The 26572-nt window shown below is 49.9% G+C and overlaps 1 protein-coding gene across 6 annotated transcripts in view; it reads right to left on the minus strand.

Moving 5' to 3' along the window:
* ECE1 (endothelin converting enzyme 1) overlaps positions 1-26572 on the minus strand; it is a 116947-nt gene that overhangs the window by 14807 nt on the left and 75568 nt on the right. For 5 of the 6 annotated variants that reach the window (XR_012155600.1, XM_073317220.1, XM_073317221.1 and 2 more), the window contains 9 exons: positions 15789-15913; positions 13187-13333; positions 12925-12990; positions 11796-11987; positions 7456-7598; positions 5295-5409; positions 3048-3158; positions 1772-1870; positions 1001-1078 (listed from right to left, as the gene is read on the minus strand). Coding sequence is in view for 5 of the 6 variants with exons in the window: in XM_073317220.1 (XP_073173321.1) it covers positions 1001-1078; positions 1772-1870; positions 3048-3158; positions 5295-5409; positions 7456-7598; positions 11796-11987; positions 12925-12990; positions 13187-13333; positions 15789-15913 (1076 nt within the window). In the remaining variant the exon portion in view is untranslated. The remainder of the gene's footprint in view (positions 1-1000; positions 1079-1771; positions 1871-3047; positions 3159-5294; positions 5410-7455; positions 7599-11795; positions 11988-12924; positions 12991-13186; positions 13334-15788; positions 15914-26572) is intronic. The other variant, XM_073317222.1, reaches the window with a different exon arrangement.

Consider the following 26572-nt stretch of genomic DNA (forward strand, 5'->3'; position numbering starts at 1 on the left):
AGCCGAGAAAGCACCATGAGCTGTTGGCTGTGCAGCTCAGGCTGGTCAGAAAGGCAAAATGGTCAATTAACTTGTGTACTGGGGAACCAGGAGGTTCTTCTCAGGAGTGAGGATGGTTTTAAAAAACTAAAAGCCAATAGACATAACAAAGGTGTCATTGTCCTGTCTGGTGGAGCCTGCCAATGACCCATCAGTCCTTGGATTGCAAAATCTGGCTTCACCACTGGTGACATCTACAGAAGGCATTATCCTGCCAGGCTCTCAGTTGCTCAGAATTCTCTCCAGGATACTCAGCTTATAGCAGTGACCAAAAATACCCAGCGTGCTACAGGTTTCCCTATCAGCCATGTAGCCAACCAACAATCCTTGTGCTGGTCACCTTGGGCTGGGCTGCTGCAATGCACTTTTACTGGGGTGGACACTGAACCCAGCATGTCACCACCCACATGCTGGCTGCCAGTACTACCCTGGGTTGATTGCAAGCTCCTTGTGTATAGGCCACAATAAACAAGGACACAGCTGCACTCAGGAGAGCTGTTCGCACAAAACCCTGGAATGTGCTGCTGACAGAGAGGAGGTGGAGTCTCATGGCCTTCAGAATGGAGGTTAAGCTGCACCATTTCACAAAGGAGTTTCCCGGTTAACCAGGTGAGAAGTCCTCTCCACAGGGCACAGGAAGTGGAGAAGAGTTTCTCCTTTTAGAAGGAACCCAGTCTTAAATTCATCAAGTGCCCAGATACTGCAGTGATGGGGGTCATAAACACATGCAACAATAATAAGAGAGACTTTGGCAATATTAAGTTTCTTGGCCGCAGATCAATTGGTTTAGGACACATTTTGAATCATGGAGGTTTAATTTTGAGGCTGGTCTATTTGTAAGGGCTACTGTATCAGAATTTCACATGGGGCAGAAGTTTCCCCAGTGGATTCTTACAGTAGGGGGCAAGAGAGGAGCAGTAGAGGAAACTCAGACATGGGAGTGTGTAGCCAGTCAACTCACATCATGGAACACCTTGTCCAGCTCCTTGGGATCCAGGATAAACTTGGGGTAGCCAATCATGTCATAGATTGCATCTGCCTGGGTTGAAGTTGGAAAGAGAGAAGAGTAACTTATAAGGGTTGCACAAGGCTGTTCCTCTGATCTGTGCACATCCTGTGGGTTTGTTCAGGGTAGGTGGGGAAAGAGTCCAGCGTGACCACAGGGCTCTAATTCCAAGGGCTATCATACATGGTAATCTCAAGGTCCTTACTTTCCATCCAGATCTGTGTCACTTCCCACAACTCACTTTTATTGCTGAAAATTATTTGCATCAGATATGCAGGCTCCTGGAACCATGGCCACGGAGAGGGGGGTTTACATGGATGGAAGGGATCCCACAGCATTTTTAACTTTCTTGCATGAATAATCGGTGTCCCCCTCATTTTGAGTCTTTTCTATGTGTCACCTACTGGAGCCTAGCCTTGTTAGGCAGAGAGGTCTACACACGTTTATGGGATCACAAATCTTGGGTTATTGGGATTTACAATTTACGGTGTTTAGACTATCATGGCCCTGGACCCCCGCAGGCTAGCAAGGCAACAGCCAAGGATGGGTAATAAATACTGAAAACAAATTAATGTGAGAGCTCCCCAGCTCTGAGGAGGCAAAAGGAAAATGCCAAGATCTGCTTGAAACCAGTTGGAATCTCATGGTGGAAATGCTAGGGGCTGTACAGAGCTCCCCCAAGGCACAGAGTGAGGGGAGACTGTGCCTTGCTTAAACACCACTAGCCTTCTCCTTGGCAGATTTCCTCGTCTCTTCATCCATCCACTGCAGAGTAGCCAGGCTTTCCTCAAAGGCAGTTTTAATCTCTGTAATCATTTCCTCGGCCTAGACAAAATAAGAGGTCTTGTGTCAGCTGGAAGCCCAAATATTTACCCTGCTCTACAGGATCAAAGACTAAGTAAAAGTCTCTTGAAATAGCTGTGGGGAGATAGAACAACCTCCACCAGACCCAGCTGTAGACAGGATGTGAAGGGCCCAGATGGTTGGGGTGCTGTCCAGAATTCACTCCTAAAAATATGACCTACTTTGAAACTGGTAGATTGCAACAATGAACTAGTGGCTTGGTTCTTGTTTGGGACCCACACGGAGAAGCAAACGCCCCCCACAGCAGAGCTGCTGCTGATGGGAGAATGCCGCTGCAGGAGACAAGAAGGTCAAGCTGGCCCAAGTGCCATTAGGCGCAATGGGGGCTGGTGTACGTGTGTGTTGGGCTCTGCCAAAAGAAGGACAAACGTAGGTCAGAAAAAGAAAGTGGGTTTTGATCATCTAGCCAGGAGGCTGTCAGGATGAGGGGAGTTAAGTAGGTCACTGAGAGCATAAGGGACATTATGGAGGGAGCCTTAAGTCTGCAGCCTCTCCAGCTTTGGTGAGATCTGCTCCTAGAGCATGGCCTGTAGCCCTGCAGCATGTAATGACAATCCGGCATGTCCATTTGGGACAATGTCCTCAGTCTGCTGCACTGGATAGTCTGGGGATGAGATAGATGGTCCCTTTCCAAACAGAAGAACTGCCAGTTCTCCCAAGAAATGGCATGGAGCAGTGGGTAGGGCACAGGATTAGGAGCCAGAGGATCTAGGTTCTGCTCCAGCTCTGCTGCTAACTCACTGTGTGACCTTGGACCAGTCATGTCCCTCTGTACCTCAGTTTCCCCATCTAGGAAATGGCAAGAGCTCCCTGTGAAGTGATATAGAAATACTAGGGATTTCTCTTCTCCCCATTATACAGGTTTGGTGGTGGCAGTCGTTGGCAGCAGTTAGTTACTGGAGCTGTGACTGATTCGGGGCACAACACCAACCCTTTTCCTCCATCCCCAGACACAGATTTTCCAGAGGCATTTATGGGGTCCACACTGTGCTGTTGTTTGAAGCTTTAAACACCATGTTGGGGAGTTTCACTTTCACATGCAAGGTGACTCGAGAGACAGTAAATCCATCTGGCTCTAGAGTCACTCCTCACTGGCCTGTGAGCCAGCCCAGTAATCCAGTAGGAGGTGGGGACGTACTATTTTCTTGCTGTCCTCTGCAAACGTGGCTTTAACAAACATGGCTCCCAGCGCAAAGCCCAGGCTGTTGTCTGTGTCGCTGACGCAGAACTTCCAGCGTGGCAGACAGGTCTGTGGGGGGAGAAGAGCAATGATTAAACCAGTTACTCCTGCAGCCTGCCAGACACAGGTCTTGCAGAGAGGTCTCTAACACAGGGCTGGGAGCAGTGGGTTAAACAGGAGAGGGTGCTTTCAGTGCACCAGCTACGGAGCAGGAGCTGGGGGTCCTGCTTAGCCAAACCAGGGAAGGAGAGGCACAGAAGGGGGGGCTCTGTGTGTGTGGGGGGATTGTGTGGGGACAGAAGGGCACTTGTGCGTGTGTGTGGGGAAAGAATACTGCTTAGCCAAGGCAGGAAGCCAGGCCTGCTGACAGCAATTCTGGGTCCCAGGGCAGAATAGTCAATGGGCCCCCTCGCACACACAAGCCGCGCCTGCGCGGACGGGGTCCACCTGAATTTTGGGTGGTGCCCAGAGAACTGCCAGCTCTGCTGATGGGTGCGCTCTTCCAGCATGGCCAGGGCTCCCACATGCCTGCCCGGTAGGGCTGCCAACGGTCTAATCGCGCAAACCCAAAGACCATTGCCCTGCCCCCTGCCCCTTCCCTTCCCTGAGACCACGCTTCGGCCCACCCCTTCTCTGAGGCCCTGCCCCCAGCTCACTCCATCCCCCTCCCTCCGTCGCTCACTCTCCCCCACCCTCACTCACTTTCACCAGGCTGGGGCAGGGGGTTGGTGTGTGGGCTCTGGAAGGGAGTTGGGTGCAGGAGGGGGTGTGGGGTGCAGGCTCTAGACTGGGTCAGGGAGTGAGGGGGTTGGCGCTTACCTTGGGTGGCTCCCGAAAGCGACTGGCACACCCCTCTGGCAGCAGCTCCCAGGGGGTCCTCCGTGCACTGCTGCCTGCAGGCTCTGCCTCCACAGCTCCCATTGGCCGCGGTTCTCAGCCAATGGGAGCTGCAGCGTCGGCGCTCAGGGCGGGGGCAGCGTGCAGAGACCCCCCCTCCCCAGGGACATCAGCTACTTCTGGGAGCGGTGCGGAGTGAGGGTGGGTAGGAAGCAGGTTTAAATCGCTCGGGACCCTGGGCAATTGCCCCCTTTGTCCCCCACTGTCGGCGGGCCTGCAGGAAGCAGAGGGGATCTCGCCTCCCACTCTCCCTTACTTTAGCCATGAGAGTTTCAGAGAGACACTCCCATCACTCAAGCCTGCTAAGGCCTCTCTTTTGCGCCCCTGAGATGGTCATTTCTATGCCCTGCTGTCCCATTCCTTCCTCCCACCCTCCCACCATGGGACTGGGTGAGTGCCTGCCCCCCAGGACCACATGAGGCCCAGAGACTCCCCAGTCCTGCCATCTCCTTCCCCTCCACGGTGCAGATAAAACCAGCCTCACGCCTTGTCCGAGTGCTTCAGAGGCTGCTCTTATCTCAGCATGATAAGAGCAGTCACCCAGGTGATCCTGGATGGATTTGCAGTTCAGCCAGGCTTGGCCAGACTGCAAAATAACTCCTCCCTCTTCCAGGCATCTGGTCCTAACCGCTTGCCTGGGAAGAAGTCAGGGCTCCAGGGACTGTGAGTGGGCTGGGAAGTCAGTTCACAGGCTGGTTGGAGGAGGGAGCGATCCTGCTTCACTCTTACAGTGGTATTCGGCAGCTCTGTGGTGCAACCTCCCCCACTTCACAAAGAGCTCAGTGCAGTGGGTGGGGACACTATATCTTTGGACAGCTGGATCCATTGTGAAACGACTGAGGTGGCCTCCGCCAGTCTTTAGTGAGGAGGCAGAGGCAAGGCAAGTGACTGCATGGGGCCAGGCACCCCACCCAAACTCTGCAACTCTTGGGCCAGCACTCTCTACAGCCAGCAGCAGGGAACTGCCCTGTGCCAGGCCTTCCCACAGCGGGGAAGAAATGGAGGAATTTCTGCCCTTTCCTCCATGCAAACAGCTTGCGGCCCGGCCAAATTAGAAGGGCAGCCCCATGTAAACGGAAAGCCCATGTCTCCTCCTACGTATGGATGAAGCTGTGGAGCACCTCCATCACCGTGGGAAGTGGGAGCCCTTTGGAGCGACCTGCTAGGCTGAAGGAGAGCAGCCTGGAAGATTTTAAGCTAGGAGGCACGGTGATTTGGGGGTGGGGACAGAAGACTGTCTTGGGTAGTGACGCATGTTTTGTTATGTAGTTTCTCTCCCATCTCCCCCTTGTTCCCCCACAGACTCGCCTTCTTGGTCCCATACATGACTTCCATGAACTTCTCCTCTGCATCCTGGAAACGCTGGTCCAGGAAGGAGCTGGTTTTTCTCACCAGGTTCCAGATCATGTAGCTGTTCAGAAGGCTTCAATGGAAGAGAGAATAAAAAGATTTTCTACAAAACATGGAAGTTACCAACTATTCTATGGAGTCAAGCCCCCCCGACCTTTGTTGTTCTGCTCTACAAGGGGGTCAGCCATTTGGTCCCTGTGACAGGGTGCTGGGAATCAGCCACTGACCCACTAGCTCTCTGGTCACTGTTTAATCAGTCAGGCCCACTGCGAGGGCCTGATTAAGGAGAGGAGTTCCCCATTACCAGATCAGACTGGGGGAGAGAAGCTAATGAGCTAATTAGCCCATGAACAAGGAGACTGGATAAAAAACACAGGAAGGAAGTGCAAGGAGAGGAGAAGCAGAAGAAATAGCGGCTAGCAGGGCCTGACCAAGGGGAGTTCTCTGGAAGGAGGGACCAGTTCCCCGCCCCCAGCTTCTGGAGAAGGGGTTAGAAAGTTGAGATATGGTGTATAAAAGTGTTGAGATACTGCTTTGTATGGATGGAGGAATTAAAACACTGCAAATAAACTACACAGGGGTGTTTGCGAGGAAGAAGGTCTTTGCATCGGCAGTCAGATGTTTGGCTGCATGTGTGTTCTCTCTGTGTGCCATTCCACCTCTGCGCAGACAGATTCTGTGACCTTGCACGCAGACAGAGAGAGCTGGACATCTGCCCACAGCCTGGCTTTTGCTAACTTTGCTTTATATCAGCAAAGCTTGCCCACTACTTTAGTTCAGGCCTCATACCAGACCTCTTAAACAAGGGCTTATGTCTTAGGCTCTCTTTCTACTACAGCAAAAGAAAGAGGGTGGGAGCACTCGATGCCCTGGCACAGTATCTGGTGCCCTAAGGGGGGATTCTGCTCTTACTTACAGTGTCCCAAAGTGTCCCAAAACCTTTCCGGCCCCCCTCCCACAAACATGGCCTCCTGATGCAAACGGCACAGAACACTGGTAGCACTGTGCACGGCTGCACTTGGACTCCTGGGTTCCAAGGCCACCTCTGGCTGGCCAAGGCCTGGTCTACACTACCAAGTTAGGTCGACTCAGCTATGTGAAAAATCCACACCCATGAGCGACATAGTTAAGCCGACCCAAATCCTGGTGTAAACAGTGCTAGGCCAACAGAAGAGGTGAATTACTCATGCCAGTTGGAGAACCCCTGCTGCTGCTGTAGGTAGCGTCTACACTGAAGCACTACAGCGGTGTAGCTGTGTCACTGTAGCATTTCAAGTGTGGATAAACCCAGCATCCCTGAGGGAGTGGCTAGGGTATGGCATGATACTTAAGGCTGTGTCATAGAATCATAGAACATCAGGGTTGGAAGGGACCTTGGGAGGTCATCTAGTCCAAGCCCCTGCCCCAATATTTGCCCCAGATCCCTAAATGGCCCCCTCAAGGGTTGAACTCACAACCCTGGGTTTAGCAGGCCAATGCTCAAACCACTGAGCTCTCCCTACCACTTATGTCAGCAAAACTTAAGTCACTCAGGGGGATGAATATTCCACCCCCACCGAGAGACATACATTATGCCGGCATAGCACTAGTGTTCACATTGCTATGTCAGCAGGAGAGCTTCTCCTGCCAACATAGCTACTGCTGCTCGTTGGGGGTGGATTAATTATGTCGATAGGAGAGCTCTCTCCCGTCGGCACCGAGCAGCTACACGGGAGACCTGAGAGCAGTGTAACTCTGCCACTGTAAACTCTCTAGTGTAGACACAGCCTAAGGCTACAGGAGAGCCTCTCCTGATGACATAGCTTCTGCAGCTTGCGGAGGGTTTTTTTTAATGCCAACGGGAGAGAGCTCCCTGTTGGCATACAGCCTCTTCACAGACACGCTGCAGCTGTATTCGTACAGCTGGGCTGCTGCAGCACCGTATGCATAGACATACCCCGAATGGCACCTTGCTCCGTAAGCCCCCTCTGATGTGGGAGAGATGTGATTGGTGGAGAGGTTATTGCCATCTCTTGCAGGGTATAACAGTATCGTACCCTAAGTGTTTCTTGGTATGTGGACTGGATCCTGCACGATGTTTCCTATACCTGCATTGCCATTCAGAGGTAAGAGCTCTCACCATCTGTCCGTGGCTTGGATGAGGCTGGAGACCTGCTCCAAGTACTCTTTGGCATAGACCACCACTGGCTCGGATTCATTGAGTTCCACCGGGTAGAACACAGTGGTGAGGAAAGGCATCCAATTGATAGCTGGCGCCAGGTTCTGGAAGAGAGGCAGAGGTAAAGAACTATATATTGCCCACCCAATGAGACACAGCGCACAGGAGGCAGGGCTAAGTTACCTGGACAGACTGTTAGCCCAAGGGCCAGTCTGCAGGGCAGCTATGATCCCTGGCTATATGTGTCCTTTAAATACACCTTCACTCCAAAGGCATGAATTAAAGCACGTGTTTTACCTTTAGCTTCACTGATGTGTGTCTGAAGCCAGGCGTGTGAGGGAGGAAACAGCTGTTGTGTCAGGTCAACCATGGATGGATCTTATTTTGAGAACATGTCTTGCAGTTGGGGTCAGATGGACTAGGCTGCTCCAGGGTCTTTAGCTATGGTCCGAGGACTCCTCCAAGAGGAACCTGAACTGGTAGGCAGTTTCAGTGAGGAATAGACCATAGCTCGCTGCCACTGCATGCAAGATAGATGTTTTTATAACGGATTGCTGTTGTTCTAAATTACTGATGACTTAAATTGGTCCTGTATGTCCAGGATCAGCCAGCTGCCTTCCCTTTTTATGCAGAGATGCAAGCTATTATCCCTCAAGAGTGAGGAAAACACGTCCCCCTCAATCTAATGTCAGACTGGAGAGAGGTTACCAGTGGAGTTCCTCAGGGATTGGTTTTGGGACCAATCTTATTTAATCTTTTTATTACTGACCTCGGCAAAAGTGGGAGTGTGCTAATAAAATCTGCGGATGATACAAAGCTGGGAGGTATTGCTAATTTAGAGAAGGACCGGGATATCATACAGGAGGATCTGGATGACTTTGTAAACTGGAGTAATAGTAATAGGATGAAATTTAATAGTGAGAAGTGTAAGGTCATGCATTTAGGGATTAATAACAAGAATTTTAGTTATAAGCTGGGGATGCATCAATTAGAAGTAACAGAGGAGGAGAAGGACCTTGATGTATTGGTTGACCACAGGATGACTATGAGCCATCAATGTGATATGGCTGTGAAAAAAGCTAATCCGGTCTTGGGATGCATCAGGCGAGGTATTTCCAGTAGAGATAAGGAGGTGTTAGTACTGTTATACAAGGCACTGGTGAGACCTCACCTGGAATACTGTGTGCAGTTCTGGTCTCCCATGTTTAAGAAGGATGAATTCAAACTGCAACAGGTACAGAGAAGGGCTACTCGGATGATCCGAGGAATGGAAAACCTGTCTTATGAAAGGAGACTCAAGGAGCTTGGCTTGTTTAGCCTAACCCAAAGAAGGTTGAGGGAAGATATGATTGCTCTCTATAAATATATCAGAGGGATAAATACCGGAGAGGGAGAGGAATTATTTAAGCTCCGTACCAATGTGGACACAAGAACAAATGGATATAAACTGGCCATTGGGAAGTTTAGACTTGAAATTTGATGAAGGTTTCTAACCATCAGAGGAGTGAAGTTCTGGAATAGCCCTTCCAAGCAGTGCAGTGGGGGCAAAAGACCTATCTGGCTTCAAGATTAAACTCGATAAGTTTATGGAGGAGATAGTATGATGGGATAACATGATGTTGGCAATTAATTGATCTTTAACTATTCATGGTAAATAGGCCCAATGGCCTGTGATGGGATGTTAGATGGGGTGGGATCTGAGTTTCTACAGAGAATTCTTTCCTGGGTATCTGGCTGGTGAATCTTGCCCACAAGCTCAGGGTTCAGCTGATTGCCATATTTGGGGTCGGGAAGGAATTTTCCTTCAGGGCAGATTGGAAGAGGCCCTGGAGGTTTTTAGCCTTCCTCTGTAGCATGGGGCACGGGTCACTTGCTGGAGGATTCTCTGCTCCTTGACGTCTTTAAACCATGATTTGAGGACTTCAATAGCTCAGACATAGGTGAGAGGTTTATTACAGGAGTGGGTGGGTGAGATTCTGTGGCCTGCCTTGTGCAGGAGGTCAGACTAGATGATCATAATGGTCCCTTCTGACCTTAATATCTATGAATCTATAATGGGTTAATCAGAATTTGCAGTTGAGTTCCCTTGACAACTCCTGCTTCTAGAGGTTGAAGGGGACAGAATTATTTCCTGTCTTGACCTCTCAAAGGAAAAAAAAAAAGATGTAATAAATCCAGAATGGTGCAAATGGAGTGCTCAAAGTGGAAAGTGGAGTAAACTTATTCCCACTCCTCTAGGAATAACAACAATTGTAATGATGCCCCCAGCTGCACCATTAGTAGGGATTGAACCAGGGACCTCTTAATCTCAGCAATCAAGCCTCTACAACTTGAGTTAAAGGAGCATCTCTTTTAGCTCAACAGCAGACACATAAACTTTTAGAGTGGATGAGCCCCTGGCGGGGACAGAGTCACACTGTGTTAGTGAGGGCTGCAGAGCTCCTACACTCCTCTGTAGCATTTTTTGTCTGTTGATCTCAAAACATTTATAAAGGAAGGTCAGTATTATTATCTCACTTGTACAGATGGTGACACTGAGGCACAAAGGTCATGCAATGGGTCATTGACCACACTGGGAATGGAACTCAGGTCTCCTGTCTCCTTGGTCTCTGGGCCTCACTGTCTCTCAGAGCAGCTTGTGGCTGCTGGAGGAATCCCAACACCCTCACTTTTATGTACCCAGCTGTTAGTAACAAAAGCTTGAAACCAAATCTTGTATGTCGGTATACTTCTACTTCCCAGCAGATGCTGGCAGAGAGAAATAACATCTGCAAATGGGGATACTGACCTGTGAGGCTGCAAAGTGCTAGACAGTAATCCCACCTAGCTCCTAGCTCCCTTGGCATGGGAGAGGTATGAAACCTGTAGTTTTACTGGAGAAGAGTGCCACGCCCAGCTTGGTGCATTCACTGTGTTGATACACAGCGTCTCATCAGGCTTTCAGGCGAAGGATTCAGGGACCCAGCAAATACCAGCCACCAAGAAGTTAGTCTTGGGATGCCATGGAGATGTTGATCGTCCAGCAGCACCCGATTATCACAGGTGATCCTTGTCACACGTGCGCAAAACTGTGCAAACAGCTGCCTCTCAACTGAACCAGTGGCAGATGGCTGGGTTAACGGCAGAAAAAGCGCAAGGCAAGAGGCTATGTGTAAACAGTGTGCAATGCTGGCAGCATGTCACCAGGTCACCTGCTGCAGATCAGAGGAAAAATATGCCCACAGAGCAAGAGAGTCAAAGATGGAGTCCTTCATCAGCCCAGAATAGCCAGACTGCAGCACATTCCAGCTACGGCTCCTACCCCACCCCCAGCACACTCCAGTACTGGGGACTGCATAGGGCCAGTCTCCTAGCCCTTCACCATCAGGGAACCTGCCACTTTGAAGACTTCAAACACAGGGGTGATTTGAGTGGAGTGCTGGTAAGAGACTACAGGTCTGGTCCTCTAGGCAGCAAGCTCAGATTCATTCTCCAAAGAGAGAATTCTACCAGGCGAAGTTTAGGCCTAGAGGAGCAGGAGCAAGGTAACAGCAGGCTCTCCAGAGTCATGGGGGTTTGATATATTTAGCCAGGCCCTCAGCATGGAGAGGCTTTGAGAGAAAACTCTTGCTGTTCACGCAGTAAAGCAGAGATCAGTTAGTTAGATCTTGATGGGGCAGCAGGGGTCGGGAGCAGCAGTCTGCTGGGCAATAGATCACAGCACCCTGGCCCAACATTTCAAACACAGGTGCCTACGGTTAGGTTTCCAAGTTCAACCTGAGCTTCCAGAACATGTTGCTTGGTTCCCAGAAGGGCTCAGTGCTTTTTTGTGAATTGAGGTGGGTTTTTTTTTTTTTTAAACTTTCTCAGCCTTGGGCATGAGCTGGGTCAGTGAGACCAGTGTGCTGACACCAGAGTCTCTGAAAAGTCTCAGATCCAGGGTTATGGGCTGACACCAGAGCATTGCTAGGCATGGGAAGGCAAGGAGGTGGTGGGCCTAGCAGTCACATTTGCTTCTGGACATAGACGGGTTCACACGAACATGATCTATAGGTTGGTTTCTGAACCATTATAGAAGAGAAGCTGTTAGTGTGGTTCCCGGCTTGCACGGTGCATGTTCTGCAGTGTTTCTCGCCCCAGCACAGTAGGAACACTTTGGTATTGGCAAAGCGTATCCCATTGCCAATGGCAGGCTACCAGCATCAAGATCTAAATGTAGCTGGCCCCCCCCATTCCCCAGCGAAGCCCTTCCACCTCCACTACTGCCAAGGACCTGCCTCTGCCTCTCACACAGAGCGCGTGTGTGCCGCTGCGGCCTTCACCTTGAGCTCTCCGGCTGTCACTCTGTGGTAGATCACTTCCTCATCCCTACGCTTCTCCTGAGGGATGGTGATGTTGGCTAGTGCTGTCTCAAAGTCCAAGATCTGCTGCATCTGCTGCCGGGTGGCCTCCTCATCTGCCCCTCCCAGGAGCATGCCCAGCTGCACCATGTAATTCAGGTACCCAGTAAGTACCTAGACGCCCGGGAGAAGAAGATAAGGTGATTGGCCCTGCTGTTAGTTGCTGCTCCTGGCTGGGAATGAGAAATGAGGGAAAGGCCTGAATTCATTCCCCAGGGCTCAGCCTGAAACCAGTCACCTGTAGCAGCCCTGCTAGGACAGAGACAACAGGCCAGCTGGGTACTGAGCAATGGAGAGACTCTCTTCCCTGCCTATGTTTAATCTATTATCCACACCAGGCTAGAAATAAACCCTCCCTGCATAACTCCTGTCCCATCCCCCAGTTCCAGCTCCCGTTGAGATGACTCTTCTGGCTCAGAGGGCTACTTTTTGTCTCCTCCACAATGCATAGCTGCTAGCTTGTTTTCCTCTCCCTTTTAATTTAAGATCCACTAGTTCATGAGGATGGAGCATGGAGGTAGAGCAGCAGCCACAGTTAGGGAAGTTATATGGCTGAGCAGTGAGGTCAGCAGTTAGAATCCCATCTCCTCTAAAATGCCAGCATTGTGTCCCATCTTGCCCCTGGAGCTGGCCACCCTCCACCCATGGGGAAGGATGGGTCACTGATGGTGGCTCCTGGGCTGAGAGTGAAGGTGAATAATATGCACAAATTTCAGAGTAGCAGCCGTGTTAGTCTGTATCCGCAAAAAGAACAGGAGGACTTGTGGCACCTTAGAGACTAACCAATTTATTAGAGCATAAGCTTTCGTGAGCTACAGCTCACTTGATTGGATGCATTCAGTGGAAATGAAGTGAGCTGTAGCTCATGAAAGCTTATGCTCAAATAAATTGGTTAGTCTCTAAGGTGCCACTGGTCCTCCCTTTCAATATGCACAAAGACTTTCTGGTGCTCAAACAGATGTATCTTGCAGAGCATAGGTGTTAAGTAGTCCTTAACTGCTATACTGAGTCCATGCTTCAAGGAAGACCATGAGAGGAGATGGACGCTTACCTTCTCGTTCTCCGTTTTGTTCAGGTAATAATCTCTGGAAGGTAACCCGAGTCCTGACTGGTCTACCTGAAAAATAAACAGAGCAGGAGTGAACAGGTGCACAGCATGGAGAAAGAGAAGAGTGTGGCTAAGGTACGAGCAAAACCCCTGTAGCCAAGTGACTTGGCTCTCACTACAGGGGGGCACTATTTCACCCCAGAGAAACAAGACCATGCAAAGTGAGGAAAGGACCCTCTCTCAGGAATGAGGCTGTTGCACTCACCTGGATGACGTTGCTGTTGGAGTTCTTGGAGTCAGCACTCACGTAGATGGAGAAGAAGGGTGAGGTGTGGTAGTGTGCCGTAACCTCCTGCAGGGTCTCGTTGAAGTTATCTTTGTCCCAGGCGCCCGTGATATTCCAGCCACCAAGCTGGGAAAGGAGAATCCCAGACAGATGGGTGAGACAGGGCCCTAGATGTGCAGAGGAGGGGTCTTGTTTCCTGTGAAGGAGATGGTGCAAGGGACTGGTTGCACCACCTAGAGCTGAGCAAAGAAAGGAGACAAACTCTTGGGAGCATGGATCGAACACTGACTGTCAACTGGATTTTTAGTGGCCAGATTGCTGCTTTCTGCCTTGAGGAGTCTATAGCCTGACTCCTCTCCTGCTCCTGCCTTCCTATTCAAAGCAGCAGGTCTTGAAAAATGAACAAAGGTACAGTCTACATTTCTCCAAAGATGGGACATACTGAGGCAGTGCTTAAAGTGCTGTGGTCACGGACATGCGAAAACAATTCTGAATAGCCAGCAGTTGCTGAGGGGTGCACGATGTCAGTAATGCCTGGGGACCCCTCCCTCTGATTAAATGCTTCCCTCCTTGCCTGCCTCCCAAGGAAGAGCAGCCAATCACAGCTGATTGAACCATGTTGAGCTCTTCCCTGCTCCCTCAACAGCTGACATTTGTTCTCATGGACGAGGATGGGGGTGCAAAAAGAGCCCAGCAGCTCAGGGCAGCTCCCCGCTTCTACCTCCATCCCTCCTGTGAACAACAGACTGGCTCCTCTGCTCCTGGCCCCCAAACTGCACCCAGCCTGGGAAGGGGCAAAGGGGGTGAAGAGCTGCTGGGGGAGCTGAGGTGAGGCTGTAGGGGACAACTGATGTAGAGGCAGAACTGATGGTGGGTCTGGAGGAGGCAGAATGGCTGTGGGGGCTGCAGAGCACAGGGTTGATTTGGGGCAAGGGGATGGGCAGATATTGATGATTGACCCCCTGGGTTTTTCAGACCACTTTAAGCACGGCAATCAGGTAGCCAGGGTCCAAAGTTTTTCTTGACTCTCAGTAGTTATGCAGGGTGAGATTTTCCAAAGCACTCTGCGTTGGCCATCAATGGTAGACCTCCCTTTCACTTTAATGGGAACAGAGATAGAACAGTGCTGCTGCGTTTGAAAATCCACACTTGGGCATAGATGTTCTCAGAATCATATTATCTATTGAATTTAGAAGCCAACATTGTCACGTGGAAGGTTAATAAAGAAGCTGGATCTTGATTTAATGTAGCTCCTACAGAAAAGTGACATTCTGGGCATTTTTTACTGCCTCCTGCTTGCTCCACCACATAAGTTTGTCTCAGAGCAATGCTGATCTCACTGAGGTTTCAGATACTAACATTTAACTAGAAGAGAGTTTGCTAGATCAAGCCAGTGGGAGAAACATTTTCAAGCTTCCAAAGGGAGTTTTACAAAGCATATAAAGTACTGGCAAGTGACCTTTGAGCTAGTGGAAGGGAAGTTTGGGATGTTAAGGTGTACTGATTGGAAACTGGCAGTAATCTTTTGGTATTTGGTTAAATACAGAGTAACTTGGCATTTGTTTGATGGGCTGCCTTAGTGCCTTAGGCCATTTGGTCTTCATTGCATATTCGCCATCCAGTAATGGAAGCTTCATGGAGAGACCAGACCTCATTCAATCTCAGTTGCACAGCTGGCTTCTGGAGGCTCTGAAAGCAAGAGTGGAAGAACTACCGCACAGTGTGTATTGGACCCCATCCACATGAACAAGGTTTAGAGCTTTATTTGTACCCCTGGCCTGTGGGAGGTGCTGGAGCAGGAAGAGCTAGGCAACTAGGCAGGTAAGAGCAGCCTTTTCTTTCTAATTAGTGAAAGACACTCGCTCCCCTGCCCTGCCAGCTTTATGGATCGATGCCATCCGCAGACCACTCAGTACGGCACCCACTTCAGTTTTGCCAGGAAGAGTCCATGTCCTAGGTGGATACATGTCCTGTTGGACAGTGTCCTGAGGAGAAAGGTGGGGATGAGTCTCCCTCTTCAGACCCATTGCTGACTTGAACACTGAAGGTACTGGGTGAGATTTTCAAAGGCACAAATGGCAGCTAGGTGTCTAACTCCCACGGCCAGTCAATGCGGGATAGGCACCTAAGTGCCTTTGAAAATCTCCCTCACCATTTGCACCCTTGCATGGCTCAGCCTACCTGCTGTAACATCTACCAAAGCCATGGAAGATGCAAATATCCTGAACTGAGGTTACTCTAGGGTAGCCCTTTAGGAGGTGATCTCCCCGAGGGTGGAATGGCCCACATAGGCCATCTGGACACTAGGAGTAGTCCATGCCCATGATACAGAGAGGTAAGACAGACATTCCTGTTCCAGGCCATTTACCCTGTACTGCACAATTATTAGAGATGCAAACCGACTGTCTTGCAGTTTACAACCAGAATGGGACTTAACATGGAGATTCTGGCAGAGAGAGTGTCTGGGAGCCGCGGTGGGAACCTGCAGCGATGCCAGTCCCAGCCATCAGTGCTGTGGGAACTGGTGTATGAATGGTGGAACCCCCAGCCTCTTCAGACACTTTGAGTGGAGAGGGATTACCTTCTCAATCAGCTCCATCAGTGGTTTGGCCTTCAGCTCCTCGATCTTGGTCTCGTTCATGCAGGACTGGTAATAGCGCTGGGCCTTGCGCTCGGCCTCGCTGGACACGTTTGATGTGGTGTTTTCTGTAAGACAAGCCAGGTATGGGGCTAGGAAGACTCCATCTGAGCCAGAGGAGGGATGCCGATGATTCCCGGTCACCCCAAGCATTGCTGTTTAGGAGGGACAGCCTGTACTTGGTAAGAAAAGCAGTGCTTAACTAGTAATGAAAGAGGAGCCGGGGCTCAAGCAATTTTTTTACATTCATAAGTGATCCAGCAAGCCCAGAGATGCTGGGGCTCTGAACTGCCAGGCCCAGAGGTTAGGGTTGCCAACTTTCTAATCACACAAAGCCGACCCCCTGCCCTGCCCCTTCTCCAAGACCCTGCTCCCCCATCCATACCCCCCCCCATCACTCGCTCTCTCCCACCCTCACTCACTTTCACTGGGATGGGGGTTGCAGTGCGGGGAGAGGGGAGGTGAGGGCTCCAGCTGGGGGTGTGGAATCTGGAGTGGGGTTGAGGATGGGGGGTTTGGGGTGCAGGAAGTTGGGGTGCGGGAGGGGGGTGAGGGCTCTGGGATGGGGCTGGAGATGAGGGGCTTGGGTTGCAGGAGGGGGCTCAGGGCTGGGGCAGGGCGTTGGGGTGCGGGAGAGGGTGCAGGGTCCCGGGAAGCGGCCACCAGGTCCCTGCAGCCCCTATGTGCATGTGCAGCCAGGGAGGCTCCGCGTGCTGCCCTCGTGCCCACATGCGCCGCCCCCTCAGTTCCCATTGGTCACAGTTCCTGGCCAATGGGAGCTGTGGAGCTGGCACTGGGGCGGGGGCAGTGCGTGGAGCCTCCCTGGGCACTCATGCACATAGGGGCCGTAAGGACCTGGCGGCCACTTCCGGGAGCTGTGTGGAGCTAGGGCAGGCAGGGAACCTGCCTTAGCCCCGGGCAAACCATTGCGCAGCGACTGGACTTTTAACTGCCTGGTCATCAGTGCTGACTGGAGCCGCCAGGTTCCCTTTTCAGCCAGGTGTTCTGGTCAAAAACCGGATGCCTGGCAACCCTACCAGAGAGGTGCCAGGACTATGTACTGCCAGGGGCAGAGGTGCCAGGGCTGTGAACTGCCAGGCCCACAGCTGCCAGGACTCAGCCCTGAACAAATTAAGCCCAGAAGAAAGGTAGCATCCCCACACTGTGTCTCTCTGAAGAGCTCTCCCAGATCAATGAAAGTATTTCCCTCTCCCTCAATATCCCCATTTATAGCTTTCAAGTGCTGGCAGGGCCACAGTTCTCCAGGAAGGCTCTCTGTTTTCCAAAGGTCATCTCTGATTTGGAGTCCCCAATCTTCCACCTCCTCCAGCTTCAGAGACTGATCCTTGAGAAACAATCCCCCATTGCTCCCATAGGCCTTGCCTACACTGAGCGTTTTTGAAGTCCCTCCACTCCCTTGCTCTAGCCCCAGTGGGAAACCCCCACTGCCTTATAATGATCATTCTGGGGGGAAACACCACGGGGGTAGATACTCAGGACTGCCAGCCAAAGTAACAGACCTCCTCTGCAGCCGGCAGTCCTATATGCTGTCCTCAGCAGTCCCTCCTGCTGAGAGTCACAGGGACTGGAGCAGCCAGATTAAACAACAGAGATTATTCCAATAACCCAGGATGAGAGGGAAACTGCTCCCATAAGCCTGTTCTCATCTCGGTTTCTAGGCAGCTAGTCACATACACAGCTGAAGCCCATACACTGCTGGGTGCAATTGTTTCCCTTATGGAACTCAGCATCCAGAGACGAGGAAGAGGTGGGGCAGCGAAGAGGATGCTAGCCAGACAATAGGGCAGATGTAATCAAGTCAGGGAGTCCCCATCATTCAGCGGCTGGGCTTGGCACACATGCATCCCACATGCAACCCCAGCAGTACTTCCGGTGACTCCCTGGCCTGTAGACAGCAGTCTGCTAGGTGAGCCTCCCCTGCAAACACCAGTAGGGGCTGGGCTAAGGCCTGTATCAGCTGGAAGGTGCTTTTTGCATAACAGAGAGTGAGCAAGATGCTGCTTGTAAAGGGAGCAGCAAGAAATAGTTTAGAAGGCCCTTCTGGATGGTAACCTGCTGGCTCCGACAGAAGGGAGGGCAGAAGGACACCTGACACTGAAGTCACCACTTGTCTACTGGAGATGGAGATGCCCAGTGTTCAAATCTCTTAAAAGGCCCCCTCACTAGACTCATCCATAGAAAAGGCAATGTAGATGGCAATATCTTACACAGAAATAATACTGGGGTGACTTCCTACTCAATTACCTCTACGCTGGGCCCCAGCTCCAGATCTATCTAAACATGGCACTGCGGGCTGTTCTGGCATGATCCACCATGAGCTACGCAGCTGCACTGAAGAGGAACTCAAGTGTGATGTCCCCCTGAGAACTCCTATCAGCGTCAGAGGGGAGAACAGGTGACCTGTGATGGAAACCTGCTTGACTGGAGAGGGTGGGAGGAAAGCACTCTGACTGAGCAATGGGGAGTCACTTGGAAGGGTTCTCTGGCTCCAGGGGTGAAAGCCGCTCCCAATCGTGCTCTCCCTGGCGGAAGAGAGCACGGGAAAGTGGATTTCCCCAGCCTGTGCTAACCCTGCTACTCAGCACAGCAGGCAACGGTGTGAATCATGGATGTGCCGACGTGCGTTAAGCAATAGCTGCATCGGAACCTGCTTACACTTAACACAAGCCTGGCCCGCACTGAAGAAGGCCTTCGTCCGCTGGAGCTGGAAGAACAGGAGGCATGTGGCAGGTCTACAGAGGTGTGGGGCAGAGGGAGTTATCAAAGCTGTGACAGTGACAGATCTCTCCCTGAGGGCTGAGAAGGAAGTCAGGGAGACAGTAGCCGAACACTTGCACATCTGTGTGCTACAAAAACCAAACACAACCCACTTGTGTGAGCTGGAGAAAGCCAGAATCTGGGAAAGGCTCTCAGAGCCCAGGGAACGAAGTGCCTCCATTGCCATGGGAACCGTTCCCCAGCACCAGGCCCACGCCAGCTCCTTTGCCTGGGAAGTGGCAGTTGAGGGAGCAAAAGCTCCATGCAGGAGCCCTTTGTTGTGTTGTTTCATCTGCTACTGGAGATGCACCAGGGCATTTGAAGTTCAGCAATTCCAACCTGCCAAAATGGGGTGCTCATTTGTGTCTCCGGCTGCCTGGTCCCGCCTCCACACACTGCAGTGGCGGGGCTCGCCCTTTGGAGAAGCCAGACCAGGAAAGCAAAACAAAAGGCCTTTCCCAGAAGCCCTTGAAAGTTCTGCAGATGGGCTGGCTCCCGTTGCTGAACTGACTGTAAGCGCGCTGTGTTCCTGGGGCTAGGTTTCTTGTTAGCTCTCATTTATTTGCATAATAAGATCCCCAAGTCTGCAAGCAGCTCCCTGAAAGACAGATAATAAACTCTCCTTCAGGCCAGAGCAAGATACTTAGGACAGGCCTTAAAAAGGAAGCCATAAAAGGGTAGGTCTGCTCTGAGCAGCCATCCACTAGTCAAAGAGACATGCACCCACACACTTTCTCTCAGATTTAGGACCTACAGTCTGGGCAGCTTTATAACCAATTGGAATCCACCAGGGAACATCCTTTGAATAATCCAACCTCTCAACTATGAAAGATTTTAAAATTAAATGGACAAAGCACTAGAACACACCCTACAGGGAACAATTTTGCAGTGGTCTTTCTGGACTGGATGGATGGCATGGCCCAATAGATGTTTGCTGTTTCTAGCTTCTACAATCTGTTAAGGTTCCCTCCCTAGAACTCCACCACTCTGTCAACCTAAATCCGACATCTGGGGGAAAAAAAACGCACAGGCAGGTCCTACTGAATACAGGACTGCAGCCTGCAAAGCAGTGATGCTGTCCACTATGATCTCTACATCCTTTTCAAACATCAGAACTTGAGATCCTACTGCAATGCTGTGGCAAAAAGCACTAATAGAATCCTTGCCTGTATCAACAACCCAGTGAGTCAGAGCTGGGAGGTAATTTTACCTCTCTATACAGCATTTGTGAGACCAATAATTGAATGCTGCATCCAGTTCTGGTGTCTACGTTTTAAAAAGGATATTGAAAAGTTGGGAGAGGATATAGAGCAGAACCACAAAAATGATTAGAAAGCTGGATACAATGCCTTACAGGGAGAGATGGAAGGAGCTCCATCTGTTTAGCTTATCAAAAAGAAGTGACTAGGTATGAACAGCTTCACAAGAAGAAAACACCAGCAACGAAGGGCTTTTTAATCTAGCGGAGAAAGGCAGAACAAGAACAAATGACTGTAAATTAAATCCAGACATATTCAAATAAGAAATAAGGCACACACATTTAACAAGAAGGGTGATTAACCACTAGAACCAACTCCCAAGGGGAGTGGTGGATTCTCCAATTTAAATCTGCAAATCAAGACTGGATCCATTCTGGGAGATGCTTTAGTCAAACCCAAATTATTACTCATTACAGGGGCAACTGAGTGGAATTCTCTGGCTTGTGTGATGCAGGAAGTCAGACTAGCTGATCTAATGGTCCCTTCTGGCCTGAAATCTATGAAAATAACTCCACTGGCCATAGTGCAGGCAGCCCACAAGAAAGGCTGATGTAAGACAGAGTCCATTTAGCTTCAAATTCTTTTAGAAATTGCCTCACACCCACCCTTCCTAAGGTAGGACAGACAATCAGCAATGAGGACAGTTAGGGGTGGGGGAGAAAATGTATCAAAAAGGATATGAACAACGGAGAATGTAAATGATTTAAATGCCCCCCAGCCCTCCTTTCAGGCAAAGAGGAGATTTTTTGTGTTGTAATTAAGTGAAGCATTTAGTTTAAGAACTAATCTAGAAAATAAAGATAGTGAGAACAAGAAGGCTGTAGAGCAATACTGTCAAGGTTCCTTCCCCACTCTGAACTCTAGGGTACAGATGTGGGGACCTCCATGAAGGACCCCCTGAGCTTATTCTTACCAGCTTAGGTTAAAACTTCCCCAAGGTACAAACTTTTACCTTTTGTCCTTGGACCTTATGCTGCCACCACCAAAGTGTTACACAAAGAACAGGGAAAGAGCCCACTTGGAGACGTCTTTCCCTGCAAAATCCCCCAAGCCCTACACCCCCTTTCCTAGGGAAGGCTTGATAAAAATCCTCACCAATTTGTATAGGTGAACACAGACCCAAACCCTTGGATCTTAAGAACAATGAAAAAGCAATCAGGTTCTTAACAGAAGAATTTTAATTAAAGACAAGGTAAAAGAATCACCTCTGTAATCAGGATGGTAAATACCTTACAGGGTAATCAGATTCAAAACACAGAGAAGCCCTCTAGGCAAAACCTTAAGTTACAAAAAGACACAAAAACAGGAATATATATTCCATTCAGCACAGCTTATTTACCAGCCATTTAAACAAAACAGAAATCTAATGCAATCTAACTAGATTACTTACTAAGTTCTAAGACTCCATTCCTTTTCTGTTCCCGGCAAAAGCATCACACATGGACAGACCCTCCCCCCCAGATTTTAAAGTATCTTGTCTCCTCACTGGTCATTTTGGTCAGGTGCCAGTGAGGTTATTTTAGTTTCTTAACCCTTTACAGGTAAAAGGACTTTGCCTCTGGCCAGGAGGGATTTTATAGCACTGTATACAGAAAGGTGGTTACCCTTCCCTTTATATTTATGACAAATATAAATAAGAATAATGATTAACAACTATAATAACAGAATCCTCACCCTGTAAGGCTATGTTTACTTGCAATATATGATTCAATCACTAGATGGCTCTGTGTGATGCAAAATGTTTCAAACAGGGAGCAAAAGGCAGTGGTAAATAACAGAGATCAAGCTGGAACCCATTAATAAATGCATCCCATCTAAGATGAATTGTGGCTACATTCTATATATTCTTAGGGCTCTATCCAGCAGAGAAGAACTCACATCGCTTTGTGCATGCCACAGCCTGTAACAGTCATGGAATCAGTGGGTTTGTATGTATGGATACAACAAAAATAAAACCAAATAGAATAAACTGCTGTGGATTACTGGAACTCTGTGGGAATGGAGTAACCCCTTGCTCCTACCTTCCCCCTTTCCGAAGGAGTTGCCTTCCGCAACCTAGCTAAACTTTGAGATGCTCGTTTGAGCTGTGCAGCACCTGCCCCCTGTAGGCACCAGGCATGGCTAGTAGCCTCAGCTGGGATGGATTTCTTAGTGGCTAATCCCAGTGACAGAAGACTGACAATTAGGTTCCCAAGCTAGCTCTGCCTTCCTGCTGCCTATTCTGAACTGGTTTCCTTGCTACCTAAAATTTACCCTCAAGCCACCCCGATGGTCCCAGTCATAACAGTTTGTGATCTGGGGGGCATTTCTTGCCAAGCCCGCAGAAGCTATGGAACATAGACTGTGTAGGTCTAGAGCAGCAGTTTTGGGACAGCAATGGGAGTCTTGTCTCCAGCACATGTGTTTGTTATTAGCACTGACGGTTTCATTTAACATTAGCAGGTTGGATTTCTCCGATGGCTGCAACCGCCCTGAAATGTTATAACTAATGTTTTGCTCTGTTGTGTAACTGAATTTTGTTTTAAATTAGAGATCTGCAGTGATTACACAAACCCCAGATGCTACCTGGAACCTGCCTGCATGTTTTTACTATCTCAGGTCCCTTTAAATTAAAAAAACAATCCTATGCAGAACTGCTCTGCTTGATGCTATATCCCTTTTCAGTCCACTTGGTATGTGGCATATCCACTGTGACCCTGACACTAAGTGCAAAATGTACCATGCAGTCTGCAATGGATCAGAGACGAGAGGAACACAGACCTGTACCACATCTCTCCAATGAAGCAAGAACTTCCTCACTATCCTCCTACAGATAATTATCGTCAGAACCAGCCTGGTTCTTTGAGTCAATAGCATTGATAAGGACCCATTTGTTTGCTCAAAGTCTGCACAAACACTGCCCTGAGGGCTGCAGCTGTACAGATGCAATTTTCCCACTTCTCCTTTCACATGCTGAGAGCATGCAGAGATCAGCATGGATCTATGATAAAGCCCATGGAAGCCATCAGCACCCAGCTGCAGGTAGCTCTCTTGTGTCTGGTTGAAAGTCACTTCCCTGTTTTTCTTTGGCAGCCTTACTCTTAGCACAACCCCTTGGCTCAGAAAGCTGCACCTGGCAAGGAGGCGTTGTACAGATTAGAAATCAACAGCAAAGTCATGGGCAGTCACAAAGGCTTGACTTTCTCTGCTGGTGGGACCTTTAAGCCAGCTCAGGTTCATGCCAGGTAGAGCCACATTATGTGGATACATGCCACCAAAAGCCAGCACTCCATATCCCCCAGCCCCAATAGGGCTTGGCTGCAAATGTAACCTCATGATTGGTTAGACATTAGGAAAAACTGTCAGGGTGATTAAGCACTGGAATAAATTGCCCAGGGAGGTTCTGGAATCTGGAGATTTTTAAGAGCAGGCTGGACAAACACCTGTCAGGGATGGTCTAGATAATACTTAGTCCTGCCATGAGGCAGGGCACTGGACCAGATGACCTCTCAAGGTCACTTCCAGTTCTACAATTCTATGATGGGAGCCTAGAATGGGGGCTATTCTTTGGGACAGATGCCAGCTTTGCTGTCACCAGGGGCAACAGAGATGAACCTCTTCTCTCCTTGAGCCAATTGTACTGCCTCAGCAGGGACATGTGTTTCTTGCATATAGTCACTGTGGTTTGCACTCATTAACCCAGTGGTTCTCAACCAGGGATACACGTATCCCTGGGGTACGCAGAACCCTTCCAGGGGGTACATAAACTCAACTAGATATCTGCCTAGTTTTACAACAGGATACGTAAAAACCACTAGGGAAGTCAGGAAAAACTAAAATGTCATACAGACAATGACTTGTTTATACTGCTCTATGTACTATACACTGAAATATAGGTATAATATTTATACTCCAATTGATTTCTTTGATAATTATATGGTAAAAATGAGAAAGTCAGCAATTTTTCAGTAATAGTGTACTAAGACACTTTTATATTTTATGTCTGATTTTTAAACAAGTAGTTTTTAAGTGAGGTGAAACTTGGGATATGCAAGACAAAGCAGACTCCTGAAAGGGGTACAATAGACTGGAAAGGTTAAGAGCCACTGCATTAACCCACCCATTAAATCACGGGGCTGGCTAGACTAAGCTTGTGCAGCTCACCGCTGAGATTTTGTGCTTGTTTAGTCGTTTATTATAACATCCCCTGTCCGCACCTAACCTTCCTCTCTGCATTTCCCTTAGGAATTCCCCATCTCCCTCTCACTGCAAGTTATCCCTATCCTTGGGCAAGAAGTTTTCATCATAGAAAGAGGGGGATGCTGCAAAGCCCACTCTGTTCCAGAATCAGAGAAATGAGGGCTACAGGGAAGCATGAATTACTCTTTCCTGTCCACTACCCACTTTATTAACGGGGTCAAGATTCTGCTCTTGGTCAAACTGGCTAGCGAGTCACTCTGGGGAAGCTTGCAGGGAGTTTTAGAGCAGGAGGAGAGAACATTTGAGCAAGACCACTTCTGGGTTTGCTGCTGCAAGTGATAAAAGTTCCTCTACTATAATGTGGACCTTGTGACCATGTCTGCAGGATCCATGCTAGGCTGGAGGTCCCAGGAGGAAGGCAGAGTTATCATTCTCAGTCTGCAGAGACATGTAAGAGAGGCCCTTTCCCCAGCCAAAAACCTGGCAGCAATTCTCCTCCATTCTCCAAGCCACCTCTGTGGACTGGTGGAGCGAGTGAGGCTGTTGCAAAAAGGGCTGTAGGACAGGAGTAACTCCCAACTGAGCACAGGAGAACCTCTACTCCTGACACCGACAGCACCTTCTCTGCAGGAGATGTGCTGGGGCAAGCCAAAGTAGGGTGCAGGTGGCCAGAGAAAAGGGGAGACGGCCAGAGTGGATTTGTGCCCTGTCGTTCTATGCTCCTACAAAGAAAGCTGCATGTGGTATTGAAGTAGCAGCACAAGTTGGGGCAGCCCCAGGGCCACATGACCTGTCCCCAAATCCTGTATAGGGGAGACACAAGCAGCCTCCCCTCTGAACCTGCACCAGCATCAGCCATAGTGAGCACTGGGCATTAGCCTGAAGAGACTCTAGTTTTATATGCTGGGAGTTCAATCCAAGATACCTGACTACGGGAGAGGGATAGCTCAGTGGTTTGAGCATTGGCCTGTTAAACCCAGGGTTGTGAGCTCAATCCTTGAGGGGGCCATTTGGGATTTGGGGCAAAAATTGGGGATTGGTCCTGCTTTGAGCAGGGGGTTGGACTAGATGACCTCCTGAGGTGCCTTCCAACCCTGGTATTCTAGTGATTCTAATGACTAGCCTGTGCTGGGGGCAGGTCCTGTCTCAGACTAGCTCAATAAACAAAACACGGTTTGATATTAGGGTTTGCAAATAATGATTGAGGGAGGGATAGTCCAGAGTTAGTGATTTTCCTAGATGTCCAAGGAGCAAGTGTCTCAGCCATGAGGGCCCTGCAGCCATTGCTACCTTCTCAGCTACCCCAGCAAAACTGAGTCTGTATCACTGTGTAGTAAAGTTGCCTGCTAGAGCTGAATGTGGGACCTGAAGTGGGGCAGAACCGCAGCTGTGTCTCAGAACTGCAGGCCTCACACCCCACCTACGTGCCCACATGAAAATGGGTTTGTGGCTGGTCAGCTGGGGCAAACCCATCAAACACTGGACTCTTGTGTGTGTGTGTGTGTGAGCACAAGCTAGGCCTGGAATCCAGAGAGGAGCCCTAGAATGCCCCACAACAGGGGCTCAGGCTAACGGAGAGTGGGCTTCCTACCGGGCCACTGAATTTCAACACTGCTTCGGGTAAGAGACAATGACCTCCGTCCTGGCCAGATACCAAGGGGCTTCCTTAGCCAGGAGTGTCTGGAATCAAGGACAGAAGATCCTGGCCTGGATTGTTATTCCCCTCAAAACAAGTTGGCAATTCCACATTTGGCTCCCGCCTGGGTTAATGAAACAAAGAGGCTCTCTCCGCAGTGAGGGGGCGGGGCCTCAAACTCACTCTGCAAACTCTCCTCTACCCTAGACAAAGCAATGAACACAAAAGACAAAAATCCTGGGGGCGTAAAGAAAAATAAACACTGGAAAGATCTGGTTTCCTGGCTGAGCCCACAGACGCCACATCTGAGCTGCTGGATCACATCCTGCCCTGGCTGGAACTGGCACCGGAGAGAGGCTAACCCCTCTGCAGGCTGCTGGCACACAGCACGTGGCGAGCACTCCCTTAGTGTGCAGACAGGGAGGTGCCCGAGTTCCAAGGGTTAGATCAGAGGACAAAGCCCTGGCAGAATTACAGAGAGCTGCACAGGGGGAGCGCCATGTTTTATGGGATCCTCCGTAGCCCCTTGCTCTTCAACACTCCCATCAGGGGGCTGGAGGAAGCTCCCCTGCAGATTGGCACCCCCACTGCTTCAGAGTTTCTTCCACCAGCACAGGATTCTCAGTTCCCCAGAGACACTCCCATCTCTCTCTTGGGCAACTTGTCTCACTCACCCAGGTTCACAACAGACAGGACTTTTCTACTCAGTAAGGGCAATCTCTCTCATCACACCATGTCCTCAGTGCTGCAGTGTGCAAAGCCACTCATGCTGGATCCACTTAATTTAAAAGAGTGAGGGCTGGCAGTTGAGCTTTCTTAGTGAGGGGTCCGCAGGTCTGAAATAGCTTGGATATTTGGATCTTCAGGGCATGCTG

Source organism: Lepidochelys kempii, chromosome 18 (genome assembly GCF_965140265.1).
Source record: "Lepidochelys kempii isolate rLepKem1 chromosome 18, rLepKem1.hap2, whole genome shotgun sequence".
NCBI classification, from domain to species: Eukaryota; Metazoa; Chordata; order Testudines; family Cheloniidae; genus Lepidochelys; species Lepidochelys kempii.